The 15526-nt window shown below is 29.7% G+C and overlaps 3 protein-coding genes across 3 annotated transcripts; 1 reads left to right on the top strand and 2 right to left on the bottom strand.

Annotated features, from left to right (window-relative positions):
* Positions 1 to 2: 2 nt before the first annotated feature.
* HELRODRAFT_67442 (hypothetical protein) lies at positions 3 to 5936 on the bottom strand (the record flags this gene model as incomplete). The annotated part of the gene is made up of 12 exons (XM_009024323.1): positions 3 to 238; positions 485 to 584; positions 1295 to 1360; positions 1636 to 1730; positions 2154 to 2208; positions 3750 to 3864; positions 4179 to 4288; positions 4757 to 4864; positions 5260 to 5340; positions 5481 to 5526; positions 5596 to 5678; positions 5802 to 5936. The coding sequence occupies 12 exons, from the start codon at positions 5934 to 5936 to the stop codon at positions 3 to 5; spliced, it is 1230 nt and encodes a 409-aa protein (XP_009022571.1).
* Positions 5937 to 7576: 1640 nt separating this feature from the next.
* On the top strand, positions 7577 to 9999 carry HELRODRAFT_186499 (hypothetical protein; the record flags this gene model as incomplete). The annotated part of the gene is made up of 7 exons (XM_009024683.1): positions 7577 to 7690; positions 8620 to 8747; positions 8810 to 8989; positions 9253 to 9360; positions 9439 to 9613; positions 9719 to 9841; positions 9914 to 9999. Exons 1-7 carry the CDS (start codon positions 7639 to 7641, stop codon positions 9997 to 9999), a joined length of 852 nt encoding a protein of 283 aa, XP_009022931.1. The 5' UTR covers positions 7577 to 7638.
* A 1583-nt stretch (positions 10000 to 11582) lies between these two features.
* On the bottom strand, positions 11583 to 12919 carry HELRODRAFT_143594 (hypothetical protein; the record flags this gene model as incomplete). The annotated part of the gene is made up of 3 exons (XM_009024682.1): positions 11583 to 11869; positions 11934 to 12193; positions 12717 to 12919. Coding segments are annotated over 3 exons (750 nt in total), but the record flags the coding sequence as incomplete, so codon positions are not given.
* Between the last annotated feature and the right edge of the window lie 2607 nt (positions 12920 to 15526).

Here is a 15526-nt window from a genome sequence, read left to right as displayed (position 1 = left end):
ACTTACTTTATAATGACTTGATCCAAGTCAGGTATTTCGAAAACTCCGAAAGGTTTGGTAGGCTTCTCGAGAGAAATGTCAGTTGAAGGAGGGGGAAGGTCCATCTTGGCTTTCCTTAGATCTTCTGCACATTCGATCAGCGATTCTATAACTTTATCACCATGGTAGCCAAAGTCAGTGACCAAACCAACCTGAAAGAAGGACATCAAGTGGTCCATGTCCAACTGCATTATACGCTCTGTTAAAATTTAAAATGTTGACATGCGTAAGAGATTTGTATTTGTCTGGATTTGATATAGTATTAACTAATGTATTGATTTTTATACTTTACGTTAGATCAAACAGTGAACAACAGTACTCAAAATGCTAAATTTCATCATAATTTCATCCATAAATTGTATTTGACATGACAAAAATAAGTCAATTCATAACAAGCTTTTAATTCTTGTACAAAAATAAAAGACTAATATAAAGAGAAAATAACTTTTGTGCATCTTGATGATGTTGTACGACATAGCTACTAACAATCTTTCTCCCTCATATATGTATATGTCCCACAACCTCATAGCTAATGGAAAAGGAACCTAGGTTCAATGAGAAGTTTCTGCAAATTACTGTAACATGTATATTCATTTTGAAAATGCTATACACCTAATAGAATTAACTCAGCCTAAGCCAGCAAAATTATAAATTTCTAACACGAGACACCAAAATTTATAACTCTATCTGGAAGCACAAAACATTTTAGGTCAACAAATAATATATTATTTCTAGTGTATAATCCTTACTTATATTACAAGATATTTTATAATTTAAATGAAAGAAATTTAAACAGATTAAAGATTTTAAATGCGACTTGAGATAACATCTCAAACAGATTAAATTAAACAAGAAATTAATTTTGTTGCTGTATTGTTGTAATGCGATTGTTACCAACAAAGAAAACACAATCAATAATAAATAAAGCCTCTCAAAAAAAAATGATTACAAATTTCTTGATAATTTTTTAACATTTTGTCTCATCATGGAATGGACCACAAAAGTGAGGTGGATAGATAAATCAATATTTCGATACCATGCCATTGTTGAATCACGACGTTCAAGAAAAAGAAACTTAAGCAAACAACAAATCATATCAAGAAATTGCCAAGTAAGATGAAGATATCAAATAACAAATAAAAACTATTGTCAGTGTTTAAGCTTCAAAAATTATTACCTGAAAAAACATTATGCAATAACAGAAAATATGTTGAATAAAGATTGAATGGAAAATAAAATATTGAAAGTGACATACTCGATCCAGGAAGCACTGCATGTACCACTTGATGGTGTACAGAGGTGTGTACATGTCGTTCCTCGTCTGCAAACAGGTCGTCGAATGACATTTTAAAAATAAATTTTGCAAAATTTTAAAGTTACAAGCTGTTATTATAATTATTATAAGTCATAATGATAAATATTTATGCGTTTGTTTAAATATATTGTATATAAGCGATACACTTACATATAAGTACGTGTGTGTGCATGCACATGTACTTATCTAACAAAATAATTATGATATATTGAAAGTATTTAAACATTTGATCATGTAAAAAAAACTTTTTGCGTTTTAAAAAAATAATATTTAGTACAAACCAAATGCTTTTTAACTCTGGGAAGAAACTTTTTGAGAATTTTGTCATGGTGATCCTGAAAGCGAATGAGTTTTGGAAAGCCAGGTATGAAAAAACCTGCATGGGAAGAATATTTGTTAAGTTCAAAGTCTCATTACTTTTACCAAGTCCATTTTTATTTGTATTTGAATTTTAAAATTGAATGCAGAATATTTTCTTATTCGAATCAAATTAAAAATTCACTTGTGCAAATGAAAAAGAATACACTGGATAAAAATATCTATTCAGAAAAAAAGTAAAAATTTAGACAATAAATGTTGCCAAGATAATTGAAGTTATGATTATTCATACATTTAATTGTATTAAATAGCCCGCATGCAAACAAACACCTGCCTATTCTGTACAGACTGAATCATCAGGCGCCAAACCAAACGTTGACTTAACATTCATGCAAGCTCATTAAGTGATTCTTATAAGTAACAAACAAACGAAAAAACAAACAAACAGATGACAAAAGTTAGATGACAGATGTGTACAGACCGTGCATAGCGTGTCGATCGTTCGTCAGCAGTTGTGACATTGCCCAGAACGCATCCTGTATTATTTTGTATTTTATTAACCTTTGTATACTAACAGAAATATATAGCATATAAAGTGTCAGGCATAAAATTTCATTAAATTTGGCACAAACAAAAATCCTACTTATACAAATTCACCATTACAAAAATAAAACAAGATTTCCATTTCATAAAAACAACGCACGACTTGAGCTTTTCATGGTGAAACATTTTCTTTAAAACCTATCTCTATTTTTCGTTGTTATAGCAAAGCATCAACACATACTTGCTGACCCAACTCCTCTCAATGATAACATTTCTGTTATGTTTTATATTTCCTTCGTTTCACTCAGCATACTTCATAAAAATCTCTATAGATATCTACAGTTCCAAATGGTTCCCAACATCACTCAGGTATATCTATGAGTCCCTACATGCTGTCAAGTTGATGAAGTTTGTTCTGGCAATGGATAATGATAGTCTCATGTTTCACATAATTAGTCTAATGAGAATCAATTGCACTGCGTTATATTAACTTTGAATACAGTCTTTGCAAAATTCATGAACTGTCATATGCTTGAACCTATGATACTGTGATTGTGTGTAAATAAATGGTGTGGTAAAAAAATAATAATTTTCAACCAAATACATAAAGAACACCATCAGTATTACAAATATTAACATTAGTAATGTTTGCCAAAATTTTACTACATTCTTTTCAGCTTACGAAAGTTGAACATCACAATTTTTCCCTTAATAACTTCAATGGCAACTTTGATTGAAAAAATTTTAAAGTAAATAACAGTGTGAATTGAAAGGTGTGGTTGATAAGTTATAGTGATAAGTTGCAGGTAGTGATCTGTCCACCAGACTTTGTTAGTATCGTTGGATTGGTGATGAAGCAAGTCATCAATCCTTACTACTGCTCAACCATCTCACAAGGCAGCGTATTATAATGACAGTTTGATACATACAGCAGAGCCAAAAATAAATATATTTACATGTCGCATGTGTTCACATTTACGAGCACAAAATATTAAAAATGTTGCATACATGATAGCTGTTTAGCAGTAAAATTATTATAGTGAATCATGCACTATTGATTGTTTCAACAATATGAACGAAATTCTTCCTAAAATTAGCATACTTCAATTGTGCTATTACATTGTTATTATAAGTGAAGATGATGAAATTATCTAATTTGAATTTCCTAACCAGCCGTTATATCCCAAGAGTGAATCATCAACGCAGTCATCGTAAAATCATCTTAACTCAACTAAACAGCACATCAATCAACTAACTGTTCAACTAATCATATCATAAAATGGTTGAGATCTTTAAAAACAAGCGCAAATCAAACCATTAATAAAAAACATTTTACTCCTATCAAACTATCATCTTCACCATCATCATCATCATCATCATTACAACCATCATTATCATCACAAACCTCATCCACCTTCGTTATCACCATAATTATCACAACCACCATCGCCATCAACATTATCTTCCTAACCACAATCACCGACCTCACTACACTACAGTCACCATCGTCACGGTCGTCATCACTTCCACTCACCTCTTCATTCATGTACATGAGCATGATGGCAGCAATCTGACTCATGCCCTGGCAGTAGCCAACCTCCGTGTTGTACATGGAGTATGCGGCCAGTACGTGGAACAGTGACTGTTGTCTGTTGTGAAATATCCAGTGGTGGTAGTGGGTTGGTGTGTTTTGCATTGTTTCATTATTATGTCATTCACTCATCACATTATTTACTACATTAATTATACAAGGCTGGCATTTTATAAATGTGTTGCTATAAGGTATATATGGTAATGTGATTATATACACAATAATAAAATACAACATTTTATTTGATACAAAAAAGTAAAAGGTACAGGTTGACATTAAGGAGTCAGTCAAACATCATTAACATAAAATATATATATATTAACACATAATTATATATTTGCTTATGGAATTACATGGAGATGTAAGTCTTACTTGACATCATATCTCTTCCTGAACATGATGTGGTTCCTGTAGGTCCTGTTGACATCCAGGTCGATCTGACGAATATCTGGACACCAGCGACGTGCCTTCTGCTTCATGTCCTTCAATGAACGGTCAGCATTTTATTATCATTGCTAATGAACAGTCATCATCTACATCATTATTACAGTCACCACATCACGAATCTTTCATTATCATAGGCAGCTGCAGGTTCAACGGAGAACCATTTTACATTGTAACATTAACATAGAAACTGAACAGTACCTATCTGTAAATGTAAACATTATTTATATGTTAATCCTTAGTGACACATTTCCGCCTAGAATACAGAAAGGCAAGGTAGCCATAACTCAAAAAAGGAAGATATACGTAGTTGATATGTCACAGCTATAAGTCATATATGTCATGTATATGTCATATGTTATATGTCATGTATATGTCTAAGTTGTGAAATACACAATTAAACACTGACAAGTTATTATTATTAGCACAATCAAACAACACCACCATCACAAACCAATAAATCAAGCAAATCAATCAGCAATGAAAAGATTTTTTTTTCCACTGACCTCGTAGACGCCCTCGTTCTCCTTCTTAACGTCATTCAACTTTAAAATCTTGCTCCATACCAAACCTCGGATAGCCTCTGGTAGGCCCTTGTAAAGTCTTTTGAAGAACTGTTTGTTCATTATGTACTATGAACATTCACAAGAACAAATTAATATTATAGTATTCTAATTTTTTATAATTCATCATTTGAGAAAAATTTAGAAGCTAGATGAAAACTTAATAAAAAGATCAATTAGAGTAGACAAACGAAAATTAAACAATCGCTTAATCGGATGACAAGACAATAAAATATGGTCGCGCTAATGTTGTTGCCAATAACGCCCACACAGACACATCTTTAGTTGCATTGACAACAGAAATGACACAAAATCATTACACTTAATACATTTGATATGTTTTTACACACTAAGTATTACACTCTAAGTATATTAAACATACATAAAAATTATATTAAACAATATATTTAAATGCTCAAGTAAATGCGACACACTGAACAACCAACTTTGTCAGATCCGTAGGATTGGTCCCACTTAGAGCACATTTTAACCCATTTCTGTTTTCGCTCTATCTCAGTTTGCTTCGCCTACAAAAATTTTTAAACTATTTTAAATTACCAATTTATAATTGTAGCTATCCTGTTGATTTTTATAATTATTTCATCAGCAGCTGTACTAATTAAAATTAAAAATAGATGCTTATTATAACACGCTAAACCATGATAACTACCTTCATCTCCACAGTACTCATAACCTCGGGCAATCTCTTGTCACTGAAATTAAAAAATTTAATTAGTTAAAATTAACTAAGGACAACAGCATCTTCTGACAAAGACACCTACTGGATAAAGCCATATCTGTCTGTCACGTGGTAAACTTCATATGTAGGGTCTTCCCATGGATCAATGTCAACTCCCTTTCCACCCTGGACAAGTTGTATATTGACCATTTATTAAATTACTATTATTATTATATTTTGAGTTGATTAATGACAAGTTTGAAATTTGTGAATGTTTTAAAAAAATATACAAATAAAATAAGAACTAACTCTGTCATACTTGTCCACAATTTCAGCTCTTTCTTTGGCTGACTGTGCCAACAAAATCTTTTCTTCTGCATCTAGTGTTCTGTCTATTAGAAATGAAACAATATGAAATGAACTGAAAATTGACTCTCGAAACATTCAGTTTAAAAATTAAAAAATAGCATTATAAATTTAGCATTATTGAGTTTAACCACAAAGTATTAGAGTATTATAAATATGAAAATAATATAATAAATAAAAATGGTGTTAGAATTCAATTTGAATAAATTTTATTACTCTATGATAGTCATTTTCAAATGAAAATTAATAAACCCTCTATCTAAAATTCTAAATCAATTTTATCAGATTAAATGTTTATTTATTTATTTATTTATTAACAATTAAAAAATAAATTAACATATATAAAATGAATATTTCAAATAATTAATTAATTAATCAGTATAATTTATCATATTATAAATTACATTATTAAAAAAACAATCTTACCCAGTTTCAATTTTTATCATTATTATTACTATTTATTACAAATAGATGAAATAAAATAAAAATAAAAAAATTACCAAAACAACTTACTCATGTTTCTGTTTCAACTTTTCTAGTTAATAATTTTATTTTGGCTAACTAATAATAAGTTTTTAATATTTTTAAAACTAAGAATTGAATTACCAGTCAAAATTATTTTTGTATTTCAATTTTTTTTATTTAAATAATCAATTTCATTTTTAATTAATTTTAATTTCCATAAATAATCAAATGAAAGATCAAAGATTATTTTAATAAATGTAAAGTTCAATTAATTAATTAAATTAAACTTTAACTTTTTTAATAAATAAAAAAATGAGAAATTGTTATTCATTATTTAATTTTAAAAACAAAACAGGAATATTCAAGTGTTATAATAAAAAACCATTAAGTCCAAGCATTTTACTGATAATAATGACATATAAACATTTTATGAAAAAAAAATATCCCAACTATCAACACGAAACAGACATTAAACGACAATTTTGATTAAAAAATATCTAAAAAATGAATATAATCAATGTTTTCATCCGCCTTGTTACCAAAGACTTCGATATCACCAATCAAAATAATTTTTAATTATTATTTTTCCAATAATTTTATATTTATTTGCTAGATTTGCTATACAGCTAAATGTTACATATTTTATTTCATATATATAGATAAAACTGAAGTAGAATTTCATCTACGTAGAATACCAAATCTGCCTTTTCTTAAAGATCATTCTCTTCTCTTAAATGTTACTTCGTTCGTTTTATCTATTGATTAACTAGCTATATCTAACTTATGAAAAAGATTTATATATATATATAGGGTAAAAAATTCAGACCTGCTTACGCGAGTATGGTTGACCAGTACGGTTTGTAAAGTACACTATCACTCACCCCGACCAATCATACTTGTCAGATATATTAATTAAACCTAAACGCCCCGGTTTACGATCGTCTTATCGTTCTCACTTCTTTACTTTTGTTAAAAACTCTTATGCTAAAGCTAAAGGTTAAATCTGCCTTTGCTTTTCCTGGCCCTTTTCTCTTGAACTCTCTACCTTCTTTTCTAACTACTTCTCCATCCCTTACGAACTTCGGAGCGCATCTCAAGACCCATCTGTTTGCAAAATTCACTGAGGAGCGCTGTTTGAACATTGTGGAAATAGCGCTTCACAAATTAATTGATTGAATATTTCTTTAAAACGTGACTTTTAAACTAAATTAACTTTTAAATTTATGCAAAAGTTAATTTTCTACTGTGTGGTAGCGGGTTCTCTCTAGTCTAACTTGAAAAAAATTAATAATTTGGTTTTCATCAACCTGCTAACATGAAATTTCGTGGTAAAATATTTGATATATGTAATATTCATAATTTAACGAGTTAGTATTCAAACATTTTTAAACTTTTTGCTGAACGAATTAATGTTAATTTTTTAGAAGTAAAACTTTTAAAAAATGTATTAAAAAATTTATAAAACTATAAATGTGAATAAGTAAAAGTAAAGTAAACTAACTAAACATTAGTAGTTTATTTTTTACTAATATTATTAGAAATTAAAAAGGTAATGAAATTTTGGCTTGAGTGTTTGCAATTGTTTAATTTTCAATACAGAACTAATTTTTTAAAATATGAAAATCAGCTGACTTTTATGTTTTTTTGACTGACTGCAAAAATATTATAATATTATGTTGTTGTGGCAAGAAGGGGTTGTCGCAACAGTTTGCTAGTGATGGTTGTTTGGATGCTCAGTTGATCGTTCCAGTTAACTCTACCACAGGAGGGTACAAGAATACTGTGGTGGATAAATTTATACTAAATTATGTTTGTGTTAGCTACAGCCCTAGTTGTCTCATTCTGCAAAACAGTGATTTGTTATTTTATTGCATCTCACTCAGTTGAGTTGTTTCAACTAAAAATTAAAATGTTACCCACTAACTAAGACATAATAACTAAAAAAGAAACTTGAACAATTTTATTTTTTTTTTCTAGGCATAAACAAATTATATTTATTGTGGTTTTATCAATGTCAAAAAGTAGCAGTTTGAAAATTTTCAAAATTATTTATTTTATTTCTATAGCTTCTACATTTCCAAGTTTATATATAATGTATTTAATTTATATACTTATTCTTAGTATGTTAATTTTCTAGGCAATTATATCATTTAAGTCTAGAGTTATTAAAAAATGTTTTTACCAAAAAATTTCTTTTTTTTTTTTGTAGTGTTAGATTGCTTTTGGGTACTAGACTTTTACCTGAATATTATTTGTGTGTTGAATTATTTTTGATAAATTAATGTTTTCTCCATAGAAATAATTGCCACAATTTCAAAGCTAACGAAAAACTGCAAATTACGTCTAACTGCACAAAAGCTGTACTTGATTTTTCTTGAACATACAGTTACTGGAGGTATTGGAGTGTGGTGTGAAATGTCCCAAGTATGAAATTGAAACATAAATTCTTTATCATATGACAAATTTCATTTTTTATGATTTGCTAGGAAAATTTATTCAATGAATATTTAATGGAAGGTGTTAACCTGGAAACAGCAAATGAAATTTATCTTTCCGTTAATGTTGAAAACTTTTTAAAGTGTTTAAAATGTTCTCAAAATGCCAAATCACTCAAAATAAAGTTGACAAGAAAGGGGTCACCTTGTTTAACATTCGAAGTCGAACAGGTTCTTATGTTTTATTGAAGCTTTTTATGTAGAATGATTTTTAATAACATGAAACTCAAAACCTATTACCTTATGTTATGGGCTTGCATGTATTCATCAAATGTGATTTCAACTTGAGAGTAAATGTGTGATTGAAAATATAATATATGTATTCATCAAATGTGATTTCAACTTGAGAGTAAATGTGTGATTGAAAATATAATATAACTTCAAGACAAATATTGAATAAATCTAAAAAAACTTTTAAATCAATGAACAACCAGCCAACACTCTCGGGAACATCACGAAAAGTGATGCATGATTCTGCAGTTGAGCTAATTGAAAGAAAGTTCTGGGGAGACTTTGCAGAGCCTCTTCTGCCTCAATTTGGAGTTAGATATCATTTTATAATCATGGTTAAAATTGTTTAACTTTGCCACTTGGTGAAAACTGCTTTGTTTATATTGAAGGTCAGCATATACATGCCTCCTTTGAAAATAGTTAAAAATGTTATTGAAAGAATGAAAAACTTGAGCAACCACGTGATTGTGGGAGCCAATCATGAAGGTGAAATGGTATTCAAGATTGAAAAAGATCTTGTTAATGTATCAACGCACTTTGAAAATTTAACCTATCCAGGTTTAAGTTAGTTCCTATTTTTTTCTAATTAAATGAAGTCTTCTGTAATTTCTAAGTTTTGAAACACTTCTGTCATTACACTTTAATAATTTTGTTTTGAAATTCATTAAGAAACACAACCGAGGAAACCACTCAGTTGCAACAGCAAAGAGGTAGTTGAAGTGAAAGTTGATGTAAAAAAACTGGCTCAGCTGCTCAGTGGTCAGCAGATTAACCCAACAAAAGTCATTTGCAGTAAGTTGTTGCATAATTTCAGATTTTACAGTTTAAATACTAAGAGTTCTCGATTTTATTTTTGAATTTCAGACATAACGCCAGACGAAATGCTACATTTAATATTGATCAATGAAGATATGTCTTTGCAGTATTTTATACCTTCTGTAGTTTGTTAACGTGGTAATGGAACACAGTTACAATATTCGAGTTATAACCAATGACTAACATAAAATGAAAAGTTCCAAGGCTATGTTGATATCTGATATAATAAATATAGACACAATATATGTTGTACAGGAGCTGAGCGATCTAACTTCACCTTCACTTTTTATTAATCATTTTTAAAAATTCAAAATATTGAGATTAGTAACAATAAATTTGAAACTTTATTATCAAGAGTTTTTTTTTGTTGAAAGCAAGATTATAAATCTAAAAAAAAGTTTCATAATGGCAAATGAAAATGAGATTGATCTTATAAATTTGACATTGTTCCAATTTATATGCACAAATGGTCTACTTTACATGTGTGTGTGCGTGCGTAAATGTATCTACGTTTACAATCAAGACGTCGGAGAATGCTGTAAAAGCGAATGAATGAAATCGGTCCTGCACATTGTATGACATTGACTAGCCTCTCTATCATTTTTCATCAATTTAAAATACAACAAATGTAACATAAAAATAAGAAAGGTATTATCGGATGTTATTTTTTGTTAAAAGCGAGATTAGAAATCTAAAAAAAAGTATAATAATGGCAGATAAAAATGAGATTCCTCTTATATACAATTTGACATTGTCCAATTTATATGCACAGATGGCTTACTTTACGTGTGTGTGTGTGTGTGTGTGTGTGTGTGTGTGTGTGTGTGTGTGTGTGTGTGTGTGTGTGTGCGTGCGTAAATGTACCTATGTTTACAATCAAGACGTCGGAGAATGCTGTAAAAACGAATGAATGAAATCGGTCATAAATTTAAAATGCAACAAAAGTAACAAAAATACGAAGGGTACACGTAATTAAAATCATTAATACAATCACTGATTTTTACAGAATATTATCTCGGGGATCAGACTGCCTGAATCACATCTGTCAAATTCGAAAGTGAAGCCATCAACTGACATGATCTTCGATCCACCTTTTCCTCTTTTGCATGTACCTTGATCATGCTCTCCAGAAAAGTGAAATGTTATCATGACTGTGTAGAAGATAAAAGGAATGAATACAACGTCAGTGCCCAGCATAACTTCAGCAAATTGTCCAGTCATATCATCATTGATTTGCAAAGTTTTACTATATATGAATTTTCTTTCATGTTTTATCACTATCTGTATTGAAAAAATCACAAGTTTTTCTCGTTACAATTACGCATTTAAAGTATGTTTTATACTAGCAATGAAATCATGAGTGTACTAAAAATTTGAAAATGATGAAGCTGTGTGATTATGTGAAATAAATGATATAAGAAAGTAATAATTCAAAAGGTGAATGAAAACATTTTTGAGCTACCTGCACTTCACACACAGGATCAAAATCAAAAGAAGAACTTATACCAAATCCTTTGATGATGATACTCTTATCACAAGAAAACCTCATCATGCTACAGTCACCTGAATATAAATTACTTTTGCTGAACAAGTTGAATCTCTTCAAATAAATGGACGGTGGCTTTTGCCGAGCATCAGTTGGAAAACATAATAATTTGGACTGGCTCAACTTCATTTCAGCGGTTCCCGCTATATATTCAAAGATCAAACACCTAAAGAAATTTAATTTTTGAAAGTTGCAGTTTTTATAATTAAAAAAAATCAACCTTTCTTCGGGGTTTAACAAACTAGTTCTTGAAACTTCTGCAAATTCTTCATTAGTCATGGAGGGGAAGTGTATGTAGAGAAGTATGTCTTTCAAAATTGCTCTTAAATGTTCAATACTCTGAGAATCTAGTTCTTTTTTCTTGCACTCATTTTTTCCCCAGACAAGACAGGCATTGAATAAACTAATTTCACTCACAGACACAACTGGCAACTTTAACAAGTTTTTTAATGCACTTTCTACAAATAAAATAATTCAAAAAAAAACAAAATATGACTCAAATTAATGTTATAGCAAATAAACCTGATAATGTGGTAATTATTTGTGGCTTAAGAACATTTTCTGTGTTTATTTCTAAAAACTTCTCACACTTTTTAGCAAGTTCTGTTTCTTCAAACATCAAACAATGGTCATATATCAAACAGACATTTTCATTATTCATGTTTTCTTCTAAAAACTTGACACAATTCTTTGCCAGTTTTGGAATTATGTACTTTTTGCTAGCATATAGAATTGGTAACACCAGATCTGGAGTAATTTGACAATTTTCAGAATAGAGAAAGCTGCAAATAAATCAATGCAATAATTTGAATGAAATCAATTTTGTACAATTATATTGATAATCATATTAATATGTAGATAATGTGTGACAAGGAGATCAAATCAATCAATCTTCGTTTAGCGTCCAGAGACCCAGTTCCCCCGAGGTAGGACATTGCTTTCTTTGCCATCAATTTTTTTCTTCTTGATGGCATAAAATAATTTGGGGAAAAATTTTTACATCCGGAAACCCATCCTGACGACAACCACCAGTTATAAGCGGTGGGTCTAGCCTTTTGCTCAAAAGCACGCAAGGTAGCGTGGATGCAGTTTTATGTCATGCCCAAGGCAAGAAGATATTAAACACAAATATTTTATCAATGTTACAATTATCAAAAACATATTAAAGTGTAATAAATTTCCAAATAGAGAAAAAATTAAACATATTTAACAAAATGAAATATGCTATGCTGCCTTAAACTCATTTTAACTGATAAACTTCAATTTCACATTTATAAGAAATTTTAATATAAATAAATTAGATACTTTAATAATGCCTTGAAAGCATTTGGTAAAACATCAGTAATTGTAATTTTTTCACTTTTATCTCGAGTGTCATTCATGAGCATGGCATAGAAAACAGGATTCCGAGATATAAGAATATACTTATGAGCCTTCATTTCGTAGGCACTACCATCTTCTGCATTTAAAATGAATACAACATCACATGCAATTTCGTGTTCCAACATATACCTGTGTAGTTTACATAAGATTACAACATTTATTTTCTTAATATTGTTTTTTCTTAATGAGAACATAAAGCATAACTTACATTCACCATGTTTAAATATTTTAGAAAAAATCTGCTATTTATCAATAATTTTACATTTGAATTTTAAATATATAAATAAAAATAATGCTAATATCTAATTGGCCAATTAAATTTCAAAAATCTAAATCTATTGTAATTGTATACTATATTATAAATAAATTAGATGTGTATTTATTTATCAAATTATTATTTAGCTCTCTTCTGAAAAAGTCTAAAATGCAAGTAATACTATATTATATACATACATATATAATATATATATATACCATATTGTTTATATTATATTAAATAATATTATACTATATAAAAACAATCTATATTATAATTTTTAAAAAAATGAATCAAATCGATTGGTACTTGCTTAATCAATTTATTTATTCTATATTTATTCATTTTTGTTTATTTAATAATTTGATATAATTATTTTATTATAATAAAAATTATATAATTATAATTTTGAATAAATTAAACTTAAAAAATCATCAAGAACTTAAAACATGAACTTGAACAAAACACTAAACCTAAAAAACCAATGGTACTAATTAGCATTTATTTTATAGAGCTTACAAAACACCTTACATGTCACATTCCTTGTGGGATTTTCCAGATTGCCAGTCAACATTTGATGACATCTTTCCTACATCCGCAATTAATAACTAAAATAATTAGCACTAATTATTTATCAAATTAAAAAAGTGAATTCGGCACAACTCTGATCTCAAATGTTTAATTATCGGTTTGTAATAAACGAGATTTGACAACACAACAGAAAGCAAAGCACTATGCTTAGCAAGAACCAAAAACGAACACAAGATAAAAGGAATGGCTGATACAACAATTTACGCACTTACATTGCGTTGCTCCGTGTGTACATATATTGAATATAGGCGTTGCTCCGTGTAGGTACATACATTGAATATAAACGTTGCTCCCATGGTCCAAACCCTAAAAACAGCCCTTTTCTTTTTCCTATTTAAACAGTTTTTAAATAAAATTTAAAGTCAATGTGAACTTTATTGATATTCAATCAAATTCAACTAATAGTTCAATCCATCCTGCCACAGTTTAGAACAGTGGTTTGTCTGGACATTTGCCTGGTGGTCCGCGAGCAGTGTGAAGTGCCATTTTTTTTAATATAAAAAAATGAAAAAGATGAACTATGATTGCGTCTTTCGAGCATTACGCCTCGTTTGGATAAGCTATACTCAACTCTGCAAGCTCAGGGCTCACACTAAAATTAAATTTGCATTATTTCTAATGTGCTTGGCACGTTAAAAAACAACCTGTTTATTATTATTCATTATTGTTAGCAAGTGAAATTTGTTCATTGTTAAAGATGCAATTAAAATTTGTTTCATATTTCACATAAAAATTGATGATAGCCTACACCAGATACGCCGTGAGATAAGGTGTATGCAAACATCGATGTAAAACGAACATTATATTTTTTAATTTGAAGTTAAAACATTTATTAAAATATATAATAAATAATTTTAAATAACAATTATAGTACACATATAGTCAAGTGTTGTAACTGTAGTTCTCTAAGTCTAATAGTTATAATTAATACTAAGAACTATATTATACTAACTATGTGTAGCTGTTACGTCATTATATCCTTGGATCTCAAAAGGTTGAGAAGCGCAGCTTTAGAACACTGAAAAAAGTATTACGATATTGTGTTACAATATCTATGAGTGCGCGAGAACTTTCTTTACTTTGATCCTTTGTGATAGTGACATCCAGAGTGCTCTTTTTTTGGATATTTTGTGATTGTGACACTTTACTGCTAAGTGAGCGAAAAATATTCTCACTTTTATTATTAACAATTTACGATGTTAAGGAGAAGACTTAGGTCGTCACAGTCAATCAAGTGTGCGAAGAGCTACCTCACGTACTAACTGCACTGATGACCAGAGAGAGACAGATCTAGAAAATAGTCGTATTGCTATGTCAGAATTGCGATATTTAGTGAGTGATAATGAAGTATATAGGCTTAGAATGCATCATGCACATCAAACAGAACAACAGCAAGCACGACATAATGAAATTGATCGAATCCGCAGACAGAATGCTCCAGTGGTCCTTGAGCAAGCTGCATTCCACTACGATTCGACAATAGGTTATTGTGTCGACAAATCGGTAACAATTGGGGAAATAAAAATAATTTGTAAATATTGTAAGGCGTTAAAACACACTCATAAATCTACTGGATTATGTTGTGCTGGAGGCAAAGTAAAATTACCACAATTGGTCCCACCACCAGATCCTTTACGATCATTAGTTTCTGGGATCGGAAATGATTTTATGCACTTCTTGGCCAACATTCAAAAATATAACAGCTGTTTTCAGATGACATCATTTGGCGCTACACATATTATACAGTACAATTTCATGCTCACTTTCAAGGTATTATACCAGAATATTTCTACTTACTTACTGGGAACACAGTTATTCCCCGGTCTACTGTTGCAGGTGAACTAAATGCATGCCTAAAATCATCAAATTTGTGGCAGTATGTAAT

Source organism: Helobdella robusta, assembly GCF_000326865.2.
Source record: "Helobdella robusta unplaced genomic scaffold HELROscaffold_4, whole genome shotgun sequence".
Taxonomy (NCBI): Eukaryota; Metazoa; Annelida; class Clitellata; order Rhynchobdellida; family Glossiphoniidae; genus Helobdella; species Helobdella robusta.
Note: the sequence above shows the minus strand (reverse complement) of the source record. Positions and strands in the feature narration are given on the sequence as shown.